We start from the raw sequence: 24,345 nt of genomic DNA, 5'->3' as shown, positions 1-24,345 counted from the left end.
CTTTCTTATTTTCTCTTTGAACCTCAGGTGCACACCACAGGACAGATCCTAATCCTGGATTCATGCCATTTTCTTTTTCCACTGTCGGTCCCTGCAGGGCCCCCTTGTAACTCTCCAGCTCATTAGATGGCTCTAACAATGTAAGCCTCCATAAATCCACCTCCCCAGACAAAAGCTGCATCTAACCATGAGATTCCCCTGCGCCCCCCCCACCCCAACACACACATTCCCTCCCCTGCTCAGGTGGGTGGGCAAGTCTGATGTTTAATAATTCAGCAAATATTGATTATACATCTTTGTGAGGCCAGGATGCCCCCTTGAAAGTAAGCACCATCCCCAACCCCATGTTGATCCTTTCCTTGCTCCCTTATGAAAAAGATTCTGTGTTACGTGTCATCTTTTGGGATTTGCTTTTTCCTCTGACATTAAATTACTAATGCCGTCCGTACTATTCTGTGGCCCCATGGTTCATTTTGACGGCAGTATAATATTCCATTGTACGCATGTGCCACCGTCAGCTTCTTCAAGGCTGGCCTGGGACTGAGCCCTGAAACCAGGATACTTTCCTTAAGTCTTTCGCTCAGCAAATATTGATTAAACGCCCACTCTATGCCGGGCATCGTAGGAGACACCTGGGATGCCATAATTACCGATTAGTCACAGTCTGTAATTCAAGCTTGTGGTTTTGATTTAGTTTATTTTCTGTTTTCAAAAAGGTGTGGGATGTTTTCTGTGCAACCACACTGTTCCGTGGGCCACGGTCGAACACGTATCAGCTAAAGGGGCACTGAGGTCACTTCCACTCACAGACGAGGAACCAAGAGAGCGCAGACCGTAAGCCTCTTTTGTTCCTCTGTGTCTCGGCCTCCAGCACAGTTCAGGGCCCGTCAAAGGCATACAGTCAACATTTGCTGAATTAATAATAAACAAAAGAGACTCGCCCTACCTACCTCAACTAACGCAGGCACGTAAGCACAGGAAGACTGAGTGAAAAAGAACGAGCGGACAGGGAAGGGCCACTAAATGGGTGTTCTTGACCCCTCTAACCTTCCCCCCCCCCCGCAGTCCTTGTATCTCAGCAAATACCCTCCTACCTGCTCACTCAAGACCAAAGAGCGTCCGACCCACTGGCCACGGCTGCCGCTTTTCTCTTCCAAACACACGGTGACTTTCCCCACCACCACCCTCGTTCTCCTTCCTCTTGTCCTTGCTGATCTTCTGTCCCTCCAGTGTCAACCTTGCTCCTCCCTGTCATTCAGATCTCAGCCCGGAGGCTGTCCCTAACCACCCTGGCCCCTTCCCTAGGCCTCCGGCCCTAAGCACCCACCAGGCGTGCTCTCCCATGGCCCGCTTCACTCTGCATGGCACCTGCCACTCGGGCTTCATCTGTTCACACCTGCCCTCCCCCTGCCTCCCAACACCCTCTACTCCTGATTCCCCAGAGGTGAAGGCACGACAGGCCCGGCCCGGCCTGTCTGGGCACCTCTCCTGTCCTATTGTGCTTATTTATTTGTCTTTGAATCCACAGCCCCTAGAGCAGGGCCTGGCCAAATATTTAATTGAACACTTAACTACCCGTACTGGTTATCAGACAGCTGGTATCCTTTGCGCCCCTGAACTTGAACTGAGACAGACAAAAGAATCTGGTGAAGCGTTACACGCCAAGTTGTAGATTAAGTACCGTTGATGTTATTGTTACCCAACTCTGCAGCCACAGCAATGCAGTGGTGCAGGATTTGTGCTCATCTGTATCCTGGAAATAGTCCCCACCCAGGCCCTGGAGACGGTGGAGGGGAGGTGGCTGGGAGTCATCCACAGGACAGAGCCCAGAGTCCAGTTCCCTCGAACAACCATTGATCTTTTGCCGGGGACGAGCCCGGTGCAAAATTCTGAGGGCACGAGGGCAACAAGGGGGTGCCCAGTGGGAAAGTGCTGCAGCAAATGCCAGGGGGCCCAGGAGGGAAGGGAGCTCCCACGCGTGAGCCAGCCCCTTTCCGCTCCACGTCTCACTTTCAGCCTCACGGTGGCATTTCCGAGTAGGTGTCATTTCCCCCACTTTGAGGAGGGTGAACGTGAAGCTCGGAGAGGTTAACCATCTCACACCCAAGGCTCACACGTAATAAGACGCAGGACCTAGAGTCCAACTCAGCCCCTGCAGACTCCACAGCCTGCTGTCTCTGCTATGTCCCCCCGCAGCCCGAGGCCCCACGTCACCGAAGGGCCAAGCCAGGCACGTCCCTCCAGCAGGTTAGAGAGTCCGGGAGATAAGGAAGGGGCTCCCTCTCCCAAAGAGCATGTCTGCCGCGCTCAGCCATGGCAAACACCCAGGGACACGCACACACCCCCACCAGACCTAATCTGGGACCCCCACAGGGTTAGAAGCAGCCCGGTCACTCCCAAACGGGACTAGAAAAACTCCCAGGCGGAAGTGTTCGGGGTCCTGCAACTCTTCCACCGGCCAGTGGAACCGTCATGACCTCAGCACAATGGGCAGACCGGTCCCAGGATGGAGACCCAGACCTCAGGCAGGCCCGCCGCTCCCCCAGCCCAAGGACTCCAGATCCTGTACCAGCTGGAGACGGAGCAGAGAGGAGAGATTTCTGGGAGGAAAAAGAGTGAGGCATGAGCCTTGGCAGTCCCCCGCACCCACTGCTTCCCCTAAACCTTCGCTTTGCAGGAAAGGGGGTGTACGGACTTCGTATGTGAGCCCTGTGTGCGCGGCGCCTGTGTGTGACCCTGTGTGGCTGTGTGTGTGCTGAGTGCACACGTGAAGTGGTATAAGTGGAAGAACAGAAGCTTGTGTGTATTTGGGGATGTGCGTCAACGGTGACCTAAGGCGACACTTGCAGAAATGCCGTAGTGCTCTCGTATGGCTTTTTGTCTGTTTGTAAATAACTGACGTCATGATGTCATGACACGCATTCAGGAAAGTACTCAGATCTAAAGTATCCCCCCTCCATGGATGTTCAACATATGTACCCCCGTGTAACCAACACTTCAATCAAGACCTATGTGTTTTCTAATATTCCGGAAGGTTCCATCGTGCTGCTTCCAATAACTCCCCACCCCCCAGTGGTAATCCCTATTCTGACTTGTTTCACCATAGATTAAATTTACCTTGTGAAATTCATATATATGAAATAGTGAATATATTCTCTTGTGTCGCATTTCTTTCCTTCATCATTATGTCTATGAGATTCATCACACTTAGCACTAGGTTATGCTTGTCTATTCTTGAAACACATTCCATGATATGAATATACCACAATTTAGGTATCGATTCCCCCAATGATTGACGCTGGGTTTTGCCAGTTTTTAGCCATTATGAGTGCAGTCACTACACCCATTCACATACAGATATTTTGCTAGACACACACCCACTCGTTTCTCTTGGCTAATTCCTGGGTCACAGAACCGTAGAACAGTCATACAGCGTGAGCAGATTCAGCCAAACCATTTCCCAAAGTATCCGTGCTAATTGATACTCCCAACGACAAAGTGTAAGAGCTCCAACTGTTCCACATCTTCGTCAACACTTAGCACTGTCAGTCTCTTGAACGTTAGCCGTTCTGGTGTCCGTGGGGAGCGATCTCATTGCGGTGTGAATTTGCATTTGCCTGGGCGAGTAAGGATACCGAGCACCTTTTGGCGCCGACTGGCCATCGAAGTATCCCCTTTTGTGACGTGTCCAAGTGTTTACAGAACTACAACATCGACTGAAGTAGACAAATGGTGGACCAAAACAGCAGAGCAGAGAATCGTCCTCAGAGACTCAGCAATACAACAGCCCAACGGCCAGTCATTTCTACAGTTGCCGACTAGTTGCTACAATTAGTAAGCGAGTTGTACCAGGTAATATAGATGCATAACTGAATTTTATTTTTTGAACCAATTAGGTATCACAGAGCCCACAGAGCCCTCCCCACTTAGATTCAGCAGGAAAAAGGGGATGGAGATAAGAACCAAGAGCCTCCCCTGGGCTCTTGGCCCCAGCTTGACAGGTTCCCTCACTCAACTCACTGACTGTTTTTCCTTCAATTACAGGATCCTGGCAGCGATCAACCCCTGAACAGCTTTGGTAAGCTCAGGTCCGGCTTTCCCTTGACCACCTCAGCCTCCAAGTTTCAATCAGTTACCAGATAGGTACTAAACCCCTCTTGCATGGCCCTCACTGCCACCACCAACGGCTAAATGGCATGGAAGATATCCACCCACCCACCCATTCATCAGTCAACAAAAAAGTATGAAGCAACTCTAAGGTCCAGGATAATTCTAGAAGTAGGAAGCAAATAGGAGAAATAGGACCAACAAACCTAAACCCCCAAAAGCAGTTCTTCTCCAACTCATTCGTTCAGTTTCTGCTTTTCTTATTCATTCAACGACACTGTGGGTGCCTGCCATGTGCCAGGCTCTGGGCTAGGTGCTAGACTAAAGCAGGAGGTAAGACAGCCAAGTCCCTGCCCTCGTGAAGTTTACAGTCTGACCATGCTGCCACGGAACAAGCTGGACAAAGCTATTTTCCCTGCTAGACTAGAAAAGTATAGTGTTTGCCTGAATAACTTAGGAGATGAAGTGTTCCCAAATTTAGGGGGCTTTTTCCCCTCCCATTCCATGTTCTTAAACCATTGATAGCTACTCCTGATAGCCCGCTGTATCAGCGAAACAAGGGAGCAAAGAACAAATTAATATGGCAGATCAACAAGGAATTAACCAATCCCACTTCCTTCAACAATTTCGGGGTCCCAAGTTAATAATGATCGGAAACCACACAATCTCCCCCAAGTAAGATGGTACCTACTTTGGAACTGGATATAGCAAAAGACCACAGTGTCCCCAGAGAACACCAGACATCCAAGCGCTCTGCCAGCTGAGTAAGCCCCAGAACTGTCAAACCAGAAAACAAGTTAAATTTGCCACCAACGTCCGTGTGAAGGGAGCTCGAGAGCGAGAGATTAGTGCCAAGTGATCAGAGACCATAGCGTCGTGGGTCGGGCGAGCTTTGACGAAGTCCCCACGGGAGTAAAGGATCAGAAGGAAATGATGGGGGTTTCAGGGGCGGAGGAAAGAACAGGTGCCAAAGTTCAGAGGGAAGAATGACCAGGGCGTGAGTCTCCTGTGTGGCGCCGGGGGCTGGCGAGGATCGGCAGTGCGGAGTCCACGTGATGAAGAGAGGGAGGCCAAATCATGCTGGCTTTCAAAGTCCGGCAAAGAGTGTGGTCTAGAGACAGAAGCCATGGAGGGTTCTCAAGCAGGGAAATGACAGGGCGACGATATTTGGGGGGGCTCTATCTGGCAGCAGTGTGCAGGGCAGGCTGGAGGAAGGAACAGTGGCAGGTGGGGAGGCTCTTCATAGCTCACGGTGGCTTTGTTAACCTTAAGTATGAAACGCAAACCAGGAAAACTCTACCCGTCCTGGTGATGCTGTCCCTGAGAACCTCAGGGAGGCAGAGACAGCAGGACCTGGACACGGGAACTCATCGAAGGGCTCCCCATAGATGATTCACCTCTGAGAAAACAAGCCCACCTCGTGTCCCCAGTGGTAGGTGCTCAGTAAAGAAATCATGCATGAATGGATGCGCAAAATGTCACCATATCCACGGCCACAGGAAAGAGGACAGTTCTGCACACTGACCACTGGGACTCTAAAACAATATCTGCTAAGATTGATAGCCTCCTCCCCTTGGGGCGCCCGGGCGGCTCAGTCAGTTGAGCAACTGACTTTGGCTCAGGTCATGATCTCACAGTCAGTGAGTTCGAGCCCCGCGTCGGGCTCTATGCTGACCGCTCGGAACCTGGAGCCGGCTTCGGATCCTGTGTCTCCCTCTCTTTCTGCCCCTTCCCCACTCATCGGTCTCTCTCATGTAAACAAACATTTAAAAAAATTAAAAAAAAAAAAAAAAGATTGATCGCCTCCTTCACCCCAGCTCCTGGGGCTAACAGGCAATACCCGTCCACACCCCCCAGGGCCTGCGCTCTGTGTCTAAGGTTTAAACTCTCCCTTTGGAGGAAACACAAAGTTTTCTGTGCTTTCCCTTTCAACAGATTCAATGATATCAGCACTTACCGGGCACCCAGCCTCTGGCTGGGCGCCATTCTCTGCTTTTGAAAAGCTGAGGAAAGAGAGCAAGACAGACGTAGAACTAGCCATCGTTCAAGCCAGAAAACAAGACCCGTAAGAAAGACGGAAAGGATATACTTACAAGATCAAGCCAAGAACAATTCATGTATTCTCTCAGCAAATATCTGTTGAGGCACCAGGGACTCAGCAGTGAACAAAAAAGACAAAAACCCCTCTCTTCGTGGAGCCTTCACTTCAGAGTGTGTTAGAGTTGTAGAGTTATAGAGTGTGTTAGAGCTGATGGGTGTTTAAAAAAAATAGGGGAGGAGGACAGGCAGTTGGAGAATTACCTTTGAAAACGGGAGGTCAAGAAGGTCTCACGTGGAAGGTGACATTTGAAGGATAACTGGAAGAAGATGAGAGAACAAGCCATGGGAGATGAGGGGCAGAGAGCTGACCTATTGTTTTCCAGGGATTCTCAGGGTTGCCACACTTCCTGCCCTAGCTCGCCCTGGAGGAGAGGTCCCGAGGCACCTCCTCCAGCTTATTGCCTGCAAGATGAGGGGGCGTCAGAGAACCAATCGCTCTGGGAAACTTCCTGAGAATTTAACTTTTTCAAATCTTTGCCCCCGCACCACCTCCTTGGATAACGATATGAAATGGACAGTCATTATGGCTTCCGTTTTAGGCATCTCCAGGCTCCTACCTGTAACTCCTAACTCCAAACTCTTGTTTATCTTTCTAAGCGTTAATGGGATCGTGTCTCTCTGCTGCTCAAAAGCTTCCCCTAGCTCCACACTGCCTTCAGCATAAAATCCAAACTCCTGGCGTGGTATCCAAGAGGCTCTACAAAGTGACAAGGCCAGTCCTGCCTCCACAACATGCGTTTGCCCCCGTCACGTCCCAGGCACATGGGGAGCTCACGGAGGCCCACCCCCAGGCCTTTGCCCAGCTGGTCTAGCCCCCCACCCACCCATCTCCACCTACAGAGACAGACCCATTTAAGAGCTCTGATGATATCTGGGGTTAGCAGCAACTACGTCCTTGTTTGCTTCTTCCCCCAAACCTCCTTCGCCTTAAAGACAAGGACCGTTCTAGGGACTCGCTGGTTTGTTGAGTTGGAGATGGAGGCCATGAGGACACATTCATTCACAAGTATTTATTAAGAGCTTCAGGTCCCTGCCCTCCTCAAGCTTCTAGTTTCATCAAAAGAGAAGTCAGAAAAGAGGATCAAGGATAGGAAAGTGAGTACTTGCCTCTCCTGGGGCAGGCACGGGGCAGACGGGACAGGGTGAAACACCCCCGAAGAGACTAAGTCAAGACAAGGGAAGGATATCATGGTCTGGAGGCTCATTTGACGGGCGCAGGTGAAAGATGGCTAAGCCTGGGTAAGTGAAGGAGGTGGAGTGACCCTGTGCCACTGAAGCTAAGCCCAGTCTGCAGGAAGAAACCCCCAGTGCGAAGCAAAACCGTCCCCAAAGCATCCTGTGGCTCAACACCAGGGCCAGAGGGCAGGGAGGCTGTGGGCCGTGGCAGGGGCAGTCTTCAAGTGCTGACTGTAGGCTCTTTCCGTCTCACAGATGTCACCCCTCTGCGCAAACCCCGCACTCCCCTGGAGACCTTCAAAAAGGTGGGAGTCCCCATCATCGCAGCGCTGCTGAGCCTGGCGACCATCATCATCATGGCTGTCCTCAGTAAGTGGCCGCCCCCACCCGCCTCTCTGAGCACAGTCCTACCCTCCACCCTTCCAGCCAGCAGTCACAGGCAGGTGATCTGCATAAAGCTTGTGTGCTTTGCATCCACCCCTGCGCTGAAGGGAGTGAGAGGGGGAGGTGAGCTCAGCCCCCACCTACCCCCAGATGATCTCTGCCACGCGGAAAACATAGCAGCACATGTTACAAACCCACACAGACCACTGGCCGGGTCGGCGGGGGAGGGGGCGGTCTGCAGACCCCTGAGCAGCCCTACTGGCTAGAGCAGCAGAGAGCCCCCTGGCTTGTGAGATAGAAACACTGAGAAAAGACCCTGGGGAAGACACCCCCCCAGCCCGCCCCCCGGGGCAGACAGCACACCATCCCTGCCTTTAGTGCTGTCTTCCTCTGGGCCAGTGCCTAGACCCCGTGTGATCTCCCCCAGGCACTCTGTGACAGAGTGACCCGAATTACCTGTGATGTCCGCAGTCCCTCCTCGCAGCTCCCACTCCTATGACTGCCTTTGCCTTCACCTCCCCATACTCACACTCAGGGTGGGGAGCAGGGCACGGGGGGCCTTGGCAATGGGTTTTCAGCAGCAGCAGCAGACTTGCTGTGGTCCTAGGTCTGTTCTATGGAGACTAGTAAGAAGGAAAGCTTGCTTTCTCTGCACACACGTCCTGCCACACTGGGGAGGGACAAAGGAGCCAAATTCCTCCAGGGGACGCCAGACAGGCAGTGGTGCCAGAGTAAGAACGGGGGTCTCCCCGTCCCACAAGGCCCTGTGGGGCTTCCACGCCCTGGGCCCCCAGGTTCTGCAACCAGAGGAGGTAACCTGAGCCTCCGTCCCAGGCTAGGCTCCCTCAACGTCTTGGTTTCTGGGGTCTCGACGGGCGACATGGCGTCCTGGCTTTATCCCAGGAGGCTGGAGTGATCCTGCCTTACCCTGGCTCCGGACCATGAACCCAAGTCTGAAGGTCTAGGAAATACTCAGCCTGCTCCTCCCTTGCTCACTCGCACCAGAGCCACCAAGGCCAGTGGATCTCATCGCGAAACCCCTCAGGAAAGGTGTGGAGAGGCAGAGAGAGAGCGAGCTTTGGAGTTAGGTGAGAGCCGGGATCCCAGCCAGGGTCTAAGTGCTGTGTGGCCTTGGGAAATCAACCCTAACTCTCCACACCTCAGCGTCCTCACTTATTTTGTTAAGTTTATCGTCAAGTTAGCTAACATAGTGTATACAGTGAGCTCTTGGTTTGGGGGGAGGGGGGTAGATTCCCATGATTCGTCGCTTACATACAATACCCAGTGCTCATAACAACAAGTGCCCTCCTCAATGCCCATCACCCATTACCCCCCCTCCGCCCTCAGTTTGTTCTCTGCATTCAGGAGTCTCTTATGGGTTGCCTCCCTCCCTCTAACTATTTTTCCCCCTTCCCTTCCCCCATGGTCTTCTGTTAAGTTTCTCAAGTTCCACATATGAGTGAAATCATATGATATCTTTCTCTGACTCTTTCCACTTAGCATAATACCCTCCAGTTCCATCCACGTGCTTGCAAATGGCAGGATTTCATTCTTTCTCATCACCGAGTAGTATTCCATTGTATATATAAACCTCATCTTCTTTATCTATTCATCAGCTGATGGATCAGTGTCGTCCCTTACAACGTGAGTTCCTCACGGCACCTGCCTCCAAACTTGTCAAGATTATAGGAGGCAGTGCAGGGAAAGCTCTCAGCAGTGACAAGCAAGGCCATGGTCAGACCGAGGACCGCCACTTGTGGGGCCCGCCAGGGGTGATGGTGGACTGCAGGGGGGGAGCTTCGGGCCAGGGGAGGGTTCGGCTAGGCGAGAGGCTCTCTTCCTACCAGGAGACCTTAGAAATGTGTTGAGGTATCTGTTCCCTGAAGAGTTACAAACACGAGACTCATTCCCATCAGCCCGAGCCAGCAAAGGAGCCACCGAATTCGAAAGCGGCGGGCAGAAGACCCAACAGAACACCCGCCTCTTCCCGGGTCCTTCAGTCCCAGATAAAAACACCCAGTTCTAGAACTGCACTTAACAGTTACAAGGCACTCACAACCACCAGCTTGCCAAATGCCGTCGACGACCTCAGCTCAGATGAGGCCACGAGGCCCCCAGGAGGGGAATTGATGGGTCTAAGGTCACACAGGAGGGGGCAGGCCCAGTGCTGTCTTTTCGTTACCAGCACCGGAGAGCAGGAGGCCAGTGGGGGCTGTTTCTAAATTTCTCCCACACATCCTCTCGCTGAACTCCTCACCCGTCTCGCAGGTACAGGACAGATGTTACTTGACATCTAAGGAAACTGAGGCTCAGGACCAAGTACACGGACTACCAAGTGGAGTAACTGGGTCTGGAACCCTCATCTGCCTTAGAGCCCAGCATATTTTTAGGGGACACACAGCCTCTCCCCCCCCCCCCCCCCCGGCTGCCTGCTTGACTGTCAGCCCTCACAGCCCCCTCCCTGCCCCTGCCTTCCAGTCAAGGTGATTCTGGACAAATACTACCTCCTGTGCGGGCAGCCTCTCCACTTCATCCCGAGGAAGCAGGTGTGTGACGGCCAGCAGGACTGTGCCTCAGGGGAGGACGAGCAGCTCTGTGTCAAGAACTTCCCCGATGGGTCCCCGGTGACAGGTGAGTCCAGGGGCGCGGGCACAGCAGGAAAGCAGCTCAGGTCCCCCTGGTCCACAGCATAGCATCTGCCAACTGGTCAGTTCCCATCCTTATTGTAAGGTTCTCAAGGACAGGACCAGGTCTTGCCAACTAGATCCTAGTACTTACCATGCAGCAAATACTCAGTGAATATCTGATAACAAGTGGGGGGACCAGAGGGGACAGGAAATTGCAACACAGTCTGTCCCATTCTGCTGCACCGGGCTAGAACTGAGGCAGGGGGCTGGATTGGATGACCCTGGGGAGTTTCCTCCTCTCTACAGGAGACCAGAAAGGGGACTAGGAAAGTAAGGTCAATAGCCATAGCCATTGACTAGCTATTGATTCCTCTATCCGTTAGGTAAGTGCTCACTGTAACATGCTATGCAACGAGACTGAGCAACAAGGACGCTATGCAACAAGGACTGAGGTCCTTCAAAGGAATAGGGGAGGTTTCAAACAAAAACTCCTATTCTTTCTTGGATGGGGCCAGCCCGGCATCATCCATCTAGTACTTGGGCTCTGGAGAGAAAGGATAGCCCAGGAGATGGGTGTTGGGGCTTTTGAGGGGCAGGACGAAGGGACTTCTTGCATATATCCTTTTTTATTTTTTTTTTAAATCAGAAGTCAAATGCGTATGGACACCTGCCATTCTACTGCCAATAGTACTTCCCTCTCAACCCCTCCCTCTGACCTCATGTGGAAAAAGGAGCTAGGTTCCTCACCGAGAAGTTCCCTAGGCTGGGCAAGCTGTGTGTAACCATGAGGAGAGCCACAACCTATCACCAAAACTGATACCTATAAGAGCAAAAGGAAAAGTTATTAGCAATTGTCCCGGGACAATAGGTCAACATGGAGGTTGTTCCCAGGACATCGGGTCACCCTAGCTACCATCAAAACGAGGCTCAATTGGGCAAAGCCAAATGGAAGAAGTTCCCTTGGGGCTGAAAGGGTCGGTGTTCTATGATGCTCCAGGGTCTGGGTGTAGGGAGGGTGTGCTGGTCTCATGATGAATGCTGAGGGAGATGGGCCAGACGGGCCCCTGCCACATGCAGCTGACCCAATTTCTTGCCTTCTCAGTCCGCCTCTCCAGGGACCGATCCACTCTGCAGGTGCTAGACCCGGCCACAAGAAGCTGGGTCTCTGCCTGTTTCGACAACTTCACAGAAGCTCTGGCCAAGATAGCCTGTGGGCAGATGGGCTATGACAGGTACCCAGCCCAAGCCTCCAGAGGCTGTCCCCTCACCCTTAGGACCTCCTCCCTGCCTCCCCCTTTCCCAAAAATATAGATACTGGAGTCAGACAGAACCAGTCTTGAATCTGAGCACTTTCACATACAACAACATGAAGTTCAATCTCATAAGCCTCAGTTTCCCCAAGAGTCAATTGGAGAAACCTCATAGGATGCCTGTGAGGTGCAGCGAGAGAAAGTAAGCCTCACCATGACCCCCAACACACAGTTCCGGCTCCTTGCCAGCTTCGCTCCTTCTTGGCTCTGCAGGAGGCCACCCTGTCCCAGAATATAATTTACTTATTCAATGTCCCATCAATTAAAATCTCGTTTAAATGATCCTGATTTCATTGAGCCCCATCAGCAACCCCAGCTCTCTCAGCAAATTTCAAAAGCAATTTCAAACCTTCGGTGGATGAAGAGTTATGTAATCATAACAAGGGTATCTGCATGATGAGTTTATATTCGTTTGATCCTGGCAAAAGCAAAAAGGTCGTTTTCATTGTATCTATTTTAGAAATAGGTTTGGCGAAAATCAGGAACTTGCTTGGGTAGGAGAGGCCTGGAATTTGTGCCCAAGACCCCTGAACTCCTGGGCATCCCGAGTTCCAGCAGCATCTCTGTTTCTAGCTTGGGTCATTCTCTCCTCTCCCAAGGTTTTACCTGTAAAGGGAGGAGAGGGGAGGCCACTGACCAGAGAGCCTAACCAGAGAGGAGGAAAAAGAACCCGTTTACTCGGCTGCAGAGTGGGGCACCTGCTCCCTGGCAAGCCCCAAGGATTCTAAGAAACTGGACCCAGAGTGGAGGCAAAAATGAGAAATGCCAGGCAGACATCATCAATCAATCACAGAGCCCTCTCCGGTCGACCCTTAAAGCAGCCTCAAGGTCCTTCTTACAATAAATGCTCCAGGCAGCGTCACTGATCCATCAGATCGTTTCGCCCCCTCTGCTTCCTGGTTACCAGGTTTTTGCTGCTCCCCGCTGGCCACAGTGCACAACCCCGGACAGGACACCTCTGCCTCCTTCAGTTCTGAGGCGAGCTGGAAAGGCACGCCCTGCCCCTGCTCTTCCCTGGGCTCCTCCAGCAGCCACCCAGCCCAGCCTCCCCGGCAGCCAGCCCCTCCTCCCCCCTGCAGCCCAGCCCACTGCGGCGTCAGCAGCAGGAGCGCCCGGCCCTGCAGGCTGCTGCGGCTGGGTTATGCAACCAAGGTGTCTCCGGGGCTCCTGAAGGTAATAGGTTCCTGGAGTTTCTGTCCTTCCAGAGTTCACTAATGCACCAAACCAGCCGGCTCTTGAGTTCTACAAAATCAAAGCTGGTCGGTTATTCATTAGGATGTAAGCGGTGAACAGAGGTCAACTGTCCTGAGACTGTCCATTTCCACCCCCGTCCCTCCTTCTGGGTCTAGATCTCTCTACTTTCCTTCCTCCGCCTAGACAGGAAGCCCTTCTCGCTCAGGACCGTAAGACCCTAGATGGTTCAAAGTGGGAGGGGCTCTGGAGATCATCAGGTCCACCTATCATTTTACAGAGGGAGAAACTGAGGCTTAAGGAAACCCGGAGAAGGGTGTGTGTGACCTGTCAAGGTTACCCATCAAGCTAGTCTCAGAGCCAGGACAAGAACCTCCATCTCCAGGGCTCTTAAACCCAGCACCAGGGCGCCTGGGTGGCTCAGTCAGTTAAGCACGTCCAACTCTTGATTTCGGCTTAGGTCATGATCTCACGGTTCGTGAGTTTTAAGCCCCGCATCAGGCTCTGCCCTGACAGTGCAGAACCTGCTTGGGATATGCATATTGTCTCTCTCTCTCTCTCTCTCTCTCCCCCTCTCCCTCTGCCCCTCTCCCACTTGCCTTGCTACTGGAGAAGCAAGACCACATCCACGCTGTGCCCAGAGCAGTGTCCTGGGACGTGTTCTTTACCACCCCCGTCTCCTGGGAGTGGGGGCCGCTCCCAGCACCTTCTAATCTCCCACCCCACCTCACATCTCTCTCCCTCCCTCCCGACATGAACAGCAAACCCGCCTTCAAAGCTGTGGGGATTGGCCCAGACCAAGATCTGGATGTTGTTGGAATCACAGAGAACAGCCAGGAGCTTCAGGTGCGAAACCTAAGTGGGTAAGTGAGAAAACGCCTTCTGGCCCACAAGAGGCTCTGGTAACAGAGGTTGCCATCAGGGAGGCAGCCAGACTCCCCTGAGCAGGTGCAGCAAAGGGGGATGTAAGCCAGACAACGGGACGAACTCCAGGCCATGCAGATGGTTAGACAGAAAGGGCTAGGGAATCAGATTACCAGATTTCTGAGAGGTTTTCTGGGTTGACTCCCTTTTTTATATATATATAATAGAGAGCAGGACAAAGTGTGCAGTCCACATGTCGGTGGCTAAAACCAACATTTTTCCTACTGCTTTATATTCCCGATTAAACCCAATAGGCAAGACTCCAAAGGCCACTTTGTCCTTCCCAGCCACTCACCCAGGCCAGGGGAAGACCTCTCCATACTCCCAGCTCTCCAGAGAAAAGACTGCATGGCCTTCGGCAGTGGCCTGTTCCTATGCCTCACTGCCCTGCATTAGAGCCCAGCAGCTAGATAAAAATGGTCACAATGCAGCAGAGAGCCTCAGAGAGGACGCGAGCTTCTTAGCGTTCAAGGATGCTGCTGAGGGCTGCTTATTCATCAAAGAGTGAATCTTAAAAAGGACCAAGATGATAGCAGAGTGATCCTTTGCCTCTAATTCCATTGAAATCCCCCCCCCTTTTTTTTGGTCCATTTGGAAAGCCCACAGTCCAACAGGCACTGTCCCAGGCTCTCCTCTTCCACTCCAGGCTGCCGAGAGCTCAGGATGGGCTCGGACACAGGCAGAACTGTACTAAGTGGTCAAGCCATCTCTGTGCAGTCCCCCGGTATGTGGGTTCCAGATTTCCCAAGTGTCGGGAGGGGGCTGGGGTCAACAGTGTCAGGGGACCCGAGTCCTCGCCTCCCATCCAAGGGAGCGACAGAAACCACAAGGCCCCGTCTGTCCCTTCTAGGCCCTGTCTCTCAGGCTCCCTGGTCTCCTTGCACTGTCTTGGTGAGTACGCCCCATCTCTGAGGGTTTGGGCCCTGGGCCAGCAATGAGCAGGGAGACATTCAGCCTCACTCTTAGATCTCCCAGACTAAGTTTCTCTCCCTTTCGTCCCAAACTTCCTTCTTCGGCCCTTGGGCTTGTAGGTCAACACTCCTTCAAGTGGGTGACATTAAGAACTCTTCCACACCATCCACACACATCCCTCCAACCTAAGCAGAGAGCCAGCAGGGAACAGAAAACTGGAAAGGACGGAACTGGGCCGCCCCATGCTCCCTCCCCAGTCACTGGGTCACAGTCTGCCCCGTTATCCAAGATCAAATTATCCACATCCAGTTTAGCAAAAATACACCGAACACTTAGACTGTGTCTAGCACGGTCAGATGCTGCTGAGCAATAGAAAATACCTGACCAGTGAAAGAATTGGCCACTCTCCTCAGGAGCTTATGTCTGAGCAGAGAGCGAGAGGCAAGGTTACACGTGTGGCCCCCAGCTGAGTAGTGGCCACAGCCGACATGCCACAGAGAGAGCTTCGCGGAGGCCAGGAGACCCACTGGCTTCCAGCGTGATCTTGAGTAATGCACTTGGCCTCTGTGAGGTCCCACTTCCCAAGAAGGCCTTTCGTCCAACGGCCCAAGGGGATCCTGGGAGACTCCCTGCTCTTATAGAGGAGATCAGAAGAGACAACAAGTGCTGTGGTCCAGCTCACCCAATCAGCCTCATGGTAGACCCGAGCAGAGCCTGGAAGGATGGCCAGAAACTGGACGGGCTGAGTAGAACGAGGTCATCATCACTGCTTTTGCAGTCGGGCAGTATACATGCTTCCCCACTGGGTGTTAAGACTTTTTGTCGTTATGTGACACCCACGATCCCTGGCGTGGGTGGGCTGACGCGTGGTGGCTAGCCAATGACTGAACCGTCACGTCATCTGATGTCTGCGCTGAATGGCACTGAAGTCACAAAGAGGTTTAAGTCACAGACCCTCCCTTGAGTCTCACTGGGAAGACTGAGGCACAGCCAAAACGAACGTCTGGCCGACACCCAAGACAGGCTGCGGAAATTCCAAGCCAAGAAAAATGCCCAGGGGTTGGGTGGCCTGGAGGTGGTGCCCAGGCCGAACCTTGAGCTGTAGGCTCCCGGAAGGGAGAGACCACATCTGTTGGTCTGTCTGGTCCTCTGCTCTCTTCCCTGCATCCTTGAACACAGTAGGCACTCAATACAAATTTGCCGAATGAATCAATGGTTTAGATAAACAGCAAAGAGGACAGCATCTCAGGGACAGGGGCTTCCTTGAGCAAAAACAGAATGACTCTCTAGGGAGCTATAAGCAGATCAATTCGGCTAGACAGAAACCTGATAGAAGGACAGCAGGCAGCTGCCGGAGGAGGGACTTTAAACTCTACCCTCAAAAGAGAGATACCTCGGGGCTCTGAGGAGGTGAGGTGACTCAGAGAGAAAGCAGAGTTTGGAATAAGAGGTGTCCGAAAAGCCCCTGGCTAGCCCAGGCCCCGAAAGTATAGCAGGCTTTTTCTTTTCCTCTGAGAAGCACGGCTGTGGCAGTGACCTCCAGGACTGGAGAGGCGGAGAGCAGGTCAGGGAGGTGCGAACGGAGGCTTTTACAAGAGCTTGAGGGGCACGATGGAAAAGCCAAGGACGGTAGCGTGGGAAAGAAAGGTGTCAAACTGGGAGACTCACACAGCGTGGGGGGCGGGGGGGGGGGAAGGGACTTCGGGAGCGGGGAGTTTAAGATAGGAAGATCCAGTGTGTGGAACTTCCTTCCCACTCTCCCAGGACGGTTCGTGGGCATCTGTTTGCCTACACTCAGCAGCAACGGCTGGGGACACTCCACCTGGGCAGGACTTTCCTAATTCTGCATCCCTGTTTGGTTTGAAGGTCGTGAATTCCCAGCACACGATTCCCACGATAGAAACTCTTCAACACACCCAAAGCTGAACAAAGGAGGGGGGAGATGGGGGGGGGGAAGCCTATGGTCTGGAGATTCTCACAGCCTTCCTACAAATAGCTCAAAACTGGCCTGGTCCTCCCCACCCCTCCAGGCCCCCGTCATCAGGGCCCTGTTCTAAGGGGACAGACTCTGGGCTCCAAGGGGAGGCCATCCCCTCCAGAGCCTGACTTCTGATCTCTCCCTCCTTCCTCCTGCCTCCAGCCTGCGGGGAGAGCCTGAAGTCCCCTCGGGTGGTGGGCGGGGAGGCGGCCTCTGTGGATTCTTGGCCTTGGCAGGTCAGCATCCAGTACAACAAACAACACATCTGTGGAGGGAGCATCCTGGACCCCCACTGGATCCTCACTGCAGCCCACTGCTTCAGGTGAGGCCCACACTGCAAGGAGGCCTTGGGGGATCAAAGCCTTGGAGGGGCCGGAGTTCCTGGGTCCCCTGTCTCCCAGCCTGTGTTTCGATGCCCTCACCTTCCCTTACAGGTTAGCAGAGCCCTGCCCACACCTCTGGGGAAGGACTACTCCCAGGCCCTCTTCACTTACTTCCTTTCCTTCCTTCCTTCCACTCAACATCAAATGATGAGTACTGTATTATGTGCCCATGTGTGTTAGATCCCATCAGTGCCTTAGAGGAACTCACAGGGTAGGCCAGTGATTCTTAACCTTTTCTGGGATCTGATGAACTCCAAGTTCTTTCTTGCAATCCCCCCCCCCCCCACACACACACACACACACACACACTCAGCGGGCAGGAGTTTCTGGAGTCAGGAGGAAGAAAGCCAAGTACGTAACGCAACTGACAAGTACCACGTGAGTAACACAGACCGTAGAAAGCATCGTGGGAGAGAGTGCCAGGACCCCAGAGCTCAGGCACAGGGAGCAGTTCTTCCCCAGGCATCCAGTTAGAAGCTTCCTTGGAGAGATTTCACCAGGGGAAAGGATCAAATCCCCTTTTAGAATTGGGCCTTTGGTAGGCGATTCCTCAGACCCGCTCCCTCTCTGCCACCCCTGCCCCCATCATCATTGTCTCCTAAAGCAGGGACATGCAGCACCCCAGTCTCCAGGGCCCTGAGGACCCAGCTTTTGGCAGAGGCTGCACAGCACAGGCCTGAACCCTGCCGTCTCTGCCCCTAGGAAGCATCTCGATGTACCCAACTGGAAGGTGAGGGCTGGCTCGGACAAACTGGGCAACTTCCCATCCCTGCCTGTGGCCGACATCTTCGTCATTGAGCTCAACACCACGTACCCCAAAGAGAAGGACATTGCCCTCGTGAAGCTGCAATCCCCGCTCACGTTCTCCGGTGAGAGGCGGCATCTGGGAACAGACCCCCGTAGGGCAGGTTATTCTCCCATTCTGCCACTCGTTCACCAAGTGGCCTCGGCACCTCACTTGTCCTCTCAAGCCCTCAGCTGCGCATTTGTTTCCCGTGAATATACCAGCCTAACGTCAGTGATGCCCTGAGGCCCCCTCAAGCCATCAGCTCCTGCTGGGTTCTTTTGGGGTCTGTTTTCTCCATGTGCAGCACCTCAAGTGGGAACCGTAGATTCATCCGATCTTGGAGTCGTGAGGGACCTAAAAGATCGTCTAGTCCACATCCGCCACCCCAACCAATGCCAAGAGCCCGCACGATATCTCTGCCAAGGGGTTGTGCCCATCTGGTCTCCCCCAGGGGTGGGGAGCTCATTACCTTTAGGGCAGCCCATGGAATCTTTGAACAGCTTGGTAGATGACTCATGCTTGCATAGTATTTATATCAGCACTTCTAAATGTCATTCCCACAGGACACTCGTCCCTCGGGAGAAAAGAGGGCTCTATTCCCCAAGTAAGTTTGGGAAACATTTTTATAGCAGAGCTCTCTTCTTGGGCCATACTAGTGTATTAAAGATATGGTTTTTTTTAAATATTTAATTTGCTTTATTATGTCTAACCCCTATCTCCTCAACTTATTTGACCACAGAACTTTTTTCCTCATGCCATTTTTGTTAACGTCCTCTGGAACATATGTCCTAGAAACCATGCTGTCAACCTTTTCAGAGGGCTTAGCCACCAGGCTCTCCCCCTCTTTCTCTCTGCTCCTGGCAGGCACAGTCAGGCCCATCTGCCTGCCCTTCTTTGATGAGGAGCTCCCTCCAGCCACCCCACTCTGGGTCATTGGATGGGGCTTTACGGAGCAGGATGGAGGTGAGTCCTGGGCTCGGGACCACAGGGCTGAGGGAGCAGCTCTTGGAAGTGATGGGAAGGAGCGCCGTGCTTCAGAAAAATCATCCTGGAAGTCCAAGCACCAAGGTGCCAGGCAACCCAGAGAATTGTCCCGGGCTGGGGGTAGAAGGCAAAAATGGGAACGTGAGTGTGTTTTCAACTTCCTAGGAAAGATGTCTGACACGTTGCTGCAGGCCTCAGTGCAGCTAATCGACCACGCTCGGTGCAACGCAGAGGACGCCTACCAGGGGGAGGTGACCGAGAAGATGCTGTGTGCGGGCATCCTGGAGGGCGGCGTGGACACCTGCCAGGTGGGATCCCGAGGGAGTTCCTTGGATGGGATGTTAGTCTTGGAGAGACAAAGTCCAGAGGCGGACTGCCCCGCCTGAGGCCTTGCGTGCGGTGGGCACTCAGTGTGCGAGGAAGGGGGACAGAGAGAAGGCAAGGATGGAAGGATGGAAGGATGGAAACAAGCAGAAAGATTTCAAATGTGTATTTCGCATACCAAGATGGCGTCACCCGCCTCACCTGCTCTTACTTCCCTTCATCTTACTTCCTGTCACTCGAGGGCAGGAACACCGGGTCTATGTTCTCTAGAACCGTCAAGATGCCGAACTACACTAGAGAAAACCATCTGATGCTGGATAAGCCCTGGCGCAACTCCCCCCACCGACCCCACTGATGGGTCCCTGAATACATGTTCCCAGAGGATCTCCCGATCCATTTGCATTAAAGCCCCTCGCCCTATTCCCGCCCCCATTCTCGGTCATTCAATTCCTCCACTCAAGAGGGATCTCCTGGTCATCTCTTGAATGCCAGGTAAATAGGTTTGGGGGACAGTGTCTTCTTCCCTCAGGGAGCTCACAGTGGTGGGGGAAGGAGCAGTCAGGCTATGGTGTTATTGGGGGGAGGAAGTCTCGGGGGCTCTAAGAGCTGGGACAGACACCCAAATAAGCACACTTTTCACTATCTGCCATGTTCATAATCTGTTTTGTTGTGTTTTCTTTCTCTCTCTCCTCCGCTTGACTCTAAGCTCCCCAAGGACAGGGATCTTTGTTCTTTTCATTGATCGAACCCCAGTTGTCTAGGACAGTAGGTGGCACACAGCAGGCACCCCAAGAGTAGCTAAATAAATTTGGGAAATGCTAGGTTAAACAAAGATAACCAGGCTTCTCACCGCAGAACCCCTTAGAGCCTTCAGTTTGCTAGTGTGTGTCGTGAATGCCTGCGAGAAGGCTAACAGCAGCCGACAACTTACTGGACCACAAACAGACACTTTTGCCCCAACTGGAAGGCCATTCCAGGCTGCAGGAACAGCATGAGCAAAGTCAGTGAGGGCAGAACAGCACCGAGCACTGGGAAGCAGAGAATAGATGGGTCAAGGCCGGGGGGTGGGGGTGGGGAGCGGGAAAGAGAAGCCCACCCTTCCACCCCACCCCTGCCTGCCCCCTCCAGCAGCCCCTGTTCTGGTGTCTCACAGGGTGACAGCGGTGGGCCCCTGATGTATCACTCTGACCTGTGGCAAGTGGTGGGCATCGTGAGCTGGGGCCATGGCTGTGGGGGTCCAAGTACCCCGGGAGTATACACCAAGGTCACAAGCTATCTCGACTGGATCTACAGCGTCCGGAAGGTGAGCCTCCCTGTTGTGTCCTCCTTCCCTTCCTCTACCCTCAAGGTATCAAACCATCGTCAGGTTTGGTTCAAATGGCTCTGAGATAACGCCTTGCATCCTAAGTAATTTTCCCTACCAGTGACAGCCTGAGATTCCACCATGAAGAACTCAAAGTCCCTAGGATCAGAGATTCCCCTTCAATGCAAACGGCCTAGGGTACGGAACACACCCAGCTTTATCACTCTCTATTCCCTGGCAGAATGCGACTCTCAGCAAGTTTCCAGAGAACAGATTCTGTTGAGGAGGGTGCAAAGGCTTAAGAAACTTTCCTCGAAAATAGAGAGAGGAGCAAAGCGCTTCAGAAAAGGCAGGCTATTTTTGCACACGTCACCACCTTGTCCAGTTTCAAATCACCTGCCTCTCTATTGGTGTTTCGTTGTAGTCTACACTATGATGCTTCCGCCCCTCCGTACTGCTGGGAGCTCCTTCCCCCCTGTCCTGCCTCCCTGGGGATCTCCCAGAAGTCAGACGGAGCAAGAGCCCCCTCGGGCGCACCTCTCTGCCCACAGCCTCAGCATTTCTTGGTGCAGCAAAGGGCCTCCATTCCTGTCAAAGACCTCACAGGCCACAGGCCCCCAGAAGAAAGTCAGCAGCCCCAGCCCGGCCACCCCTGGGGCTCCGGGCATCCCAAGGAGAAAGACTGAACAGGCCAGCCTTCCCGCCGAGGTCTCAGAAGGCATTGCTAAGCCAAGAAATTCTCCTCCTCTACTGAACGGAAGTAGGCTCTCTGGTGAGAGCCCAGATCACCAAGGGCTGGAGCGGAAGGAGGAGAGGTCTGAGCCAGCCCTCCCCTCCTCCACCCCTCCCCAAGCACACTCAGAGCAAGAAACCGAATGTGACGCAAGATGCACTGTCCTGCTGTTGACACAACTAACGTCACTGTTGTCATTGTTAGCCCCGTGGCTGCTGCTACTCAAAAGGCCTGCGAGGCCTTTGACACAGGCTGACTGGGCTGCGTGGTAAGAACTGAGCGAGGACTACTGCACCCCTACTGCATCATCCTTGGGCCGGGGCAGGGAAAGGTCCTGGGGAGCCCAGTGATTCTCAAAGAAGGAGAAAGGAGACCCAAGACTGGGGCTGCTGAGTGAGGGCAACAGTGAACTTGCGGACTGGGGAAGCCAGGGTGAGCACGGCTCCTTCCCACACAAGGCCGTCTCCCACTGCCCTCCTCCCGTTTCTCCTGCCTGCCCTACCCAGCCATGGGCCAGAGATAACACCTAGGATTTGGGAGGGAGGTAATTTAGGCATTCAAGGCTGAAGTCAATCATGGCTCCCCCAGTGGCTGCAAGGAGGTACTGCACCTCTGAGTCCTGCCTGGAGAGCCCAGGGCGTGGTTGCTTGCGACGAGAACTCAAACCCCAGAGCCCGTGCTCACAATCAAAGATCAGCCAAGATTTATCAAAAAGAAAACCCCATGAGGGACGCCCGGGGGGCTCAATCGGTCTGCAGCCTAGGTCAAGATCTCACCGTTCCTCAAGGTCGAGCCCTGCATCGGGCTCTGTGCTGACAGCTCAGAGCACCTCCCGGACTCGTGCTCTGTCTCTCTGTCTCAAAAATACACATTAAAAAAAAAAAATTTTTTTAACCCCACGGTGGGAATCATCAAAAACAGCAAATCGTCAGAAAACCAAGCACTTTACATGTTCGCATTACCGGATTATAATAAAAAACCCATAGGGTACCTGGGTGGCTCAGGCAGTGGAGCATCCGACTTCAGCTCAGGTCACGATCTCACAGTCCGGGAGTTCGAGCCCCATATCGGGCTCCATGTGGAGCCTGCTTGAGATTCTCTCTCTCTCTCTCTCTCTCTCTCCCTCTCCCTCTCCCTCCCTCTCTCTCTCTCTGCCCCTCTCCTACTTGCTTGCGCACACTCTCTCTCTCCCCACAATAAATAAATAAACTTAAAAAAATAATCATCATCAAGAACGGATACCGTGGGATATTTCTATATGCCAGACACTATTCTAAGCACCTCACTGCATCCCGAGTCATTTAACACTCACCCAAACCTATGAGAGAGGTGCCATCCATATCCTCTTTTTACGGGTAAGAAAACTAAGACGCAATGAGGCTGGTACCTCGCGTGAGGTTACACACGGGTAAGTTGCATAAGAGCATTCAGACTCCGGGGTGCTATGAACCATCACACCGTAGGGCTTCTAATACAAGAGCTTATAAATCTTTCATTAAAAATGGGCACTTTTCCACATTTTAAAATATTTTTTAAACACTTTTAAAACACACATAAAATCTACTATCTTAACCACGTTTTAAGGATATGGTTCAATGATTTTAAGTCCATTCGCACTGTTGTGTGGCCATCAATCCCGTCCATCTCCAGGACTGTTTTTCCCTTCCAGAACTCCATATCCCCTTCAACAATAACTCCCGATCTTTTCCTCCCCCCAGATACCGGAAGCCACCCTCCTACCTTCTGTCTCTATAAATTTGGCGACTCTAGGTCCCTCATGTAAGTGGAATCATATAGTATTTGCCTTTTTGAGCCTGGCTCATTTCAGCTAGCACACGGTCTTTGAGGTTTACCCATGGTTATAGCCATGTATCAGATTTTCCTTCTTTTTTTAAACAAATTTTTTTATTTAAAAAAATTTTTTAATGTTTATTGAGAGACAGAGAGAGATAGAGCATGAGCAGGGGAGGGGCAGAGAGAGGAGGAGACAAATCATCTGAGGCAGGCTCCAGGCTCTTGAGCTGTCAGCACAGAGCCCGATGCGGGGCTCGAACCCATGAGCCGCAAGATCGTGACCTGAGCCGAAGTCAGACGCTCAACCGACTGAGCCACCCAGGCGCCCCAGATTTTCCTTCCTTTTTAAGGGTGAATAATATGCCATTATTTATACCACATTTTGTTTCTCCATCCATTTATTGACGAACATCTGGGTTGCATCTACCTCTTGGCGATTGCGAATAAGCTGGGGTAAACATGGGTGCATAAATGTCTCAAGACCCTGCTTTTGATTCTTTGGGTGTATACCCAGAAGCAGAATTGCTGGATCATATGGTATCGGTTTTTCATTATTCATTGCTTTCCCTAAGGATCACACCATTTTACGTTCCCACCCACCGTGCACAAGGTTCCAATTTCTCCACATCCTCACCAACACTTCACTTCCTGTTAAAAAAAAAAAAAGTAGGTATTTCCATAATCAAGCAAATGTGACAAGCAGATTTGAAGAAGAACTAAATGGAGCCCTTAGACATAAGAACTATAATTATTAAAATGAAAAACAGATGTTTGGGGTAAATAGCGTTTAAGATGGAGACCAAGAGAGGAGTAATAAACTGGAAGGTAAATTGAAGACGTCACTAAGGTTGCTGCACAAAGAGATAAGGAGATAAAATATACACGTATACAAAAACAAGGCTATGGACAGTGGAGGCTAGAATAATAAGGTCTAACGTATCCAGCTAAACCCTCAGAGGCAGAGAGTGGAAGTATTAAAGAGAAATAATATCTAAAGAGATAACAGCAGAGACTGTCCAGAACCCAATAAAAGGTATGAATCTACAAAGCGTATACACATACAAGGTAGAAACATGCCAATATAACCCTCACCTAGGGAGGGTAGTGAAGCTTCAAAACACCAAAGATGAACAGAAACTCTTTAGAGCAGCCAGGGAAACGAGCCAGACTGTCTACAGCACCAGAAAGACGCCAGTTAGACTGCCAGCAGACTTCCCCCACGGCCGTAAGAGAAGATTCTGTCTTCGGTGTGCCAAGACAGTAGAGGTCCATCGAGAATTGTGAACCCCACAAAACTATCCTTCAAGAATAAAGACATGTTCAGGAAA

The 24,345-nt window shown here is 52.4% G+C and overlaps 1 protein-coding gene across 1 annotated transcript in view; it reads left to right on the top strand.

The window, feature by feature from the left end:
- Window positions 1-24,345, top strand: part of TMPRSS4 (transmembrane serine protease 4) — a 40,061-nt gene that overhangs the window by 10,147 nt on the left and 5,569 nt on the right. The window contains exons 3-13 of the mRNA XM_049641064.1: window positions 4,045-4,078; window positions 7,639-7,752; window positions 10,246-10,398; window positions 11,497-11,626; window positions 13,657-13,758; window positions 14,670-14,710; window positions 16,872-17,031; window positions 17,795-17,961; window positions 18,744-18,842; window positions 19,029-19,171; window positions 20,341-20,490. Of these exons, the coding sequence (XP_049497021.1) occupies window positions 4,045-4,078; window positions 7,639-7,752; window positions 10,246-10,398; window positions 11,497-11,626; window positions 13,657-13,758; window positions 14,670-14,710; window positions 16,872-17,031; window positions 17,795-17,961; window positions 18,744-18,842; window positions 19,029-19,171; window positions 20,341-20,490 (1,293 nt within the window). The remainder of the gene's footprint in view (window positions 1-4,044; window positions 4,079-7,638; window positions 7,753-10,245; window positions 10,399-11,496; window positions 11,627-13,656; window positions 13,759-14,669; window positions 14,711-16,871; window positions 17,032-17,794; window positions 17,962-18,743; window positions 18,843-19,028; window positions 19,172-20,340; window positions 20,491-24,345) is intronic.

The sequence above is a fragment of the Panthera uncia genome, chromosome D1 (assembly GCF_023721935.1).
Source record: "Panthera uncia isolate 11264 chromosome D1, Puncia_PCG_1.0, whole genome shotgun sequence".
NCBI lineage: Eukaryota > Metazoa > Chordata > Mammalia > Carnivora > Felidae > Panthera > Panthera uncia.
Note: the sequence above shows the minus strand (reverse complement) of the source record. Positions and strands in the feature narration are given on the sequence as shown.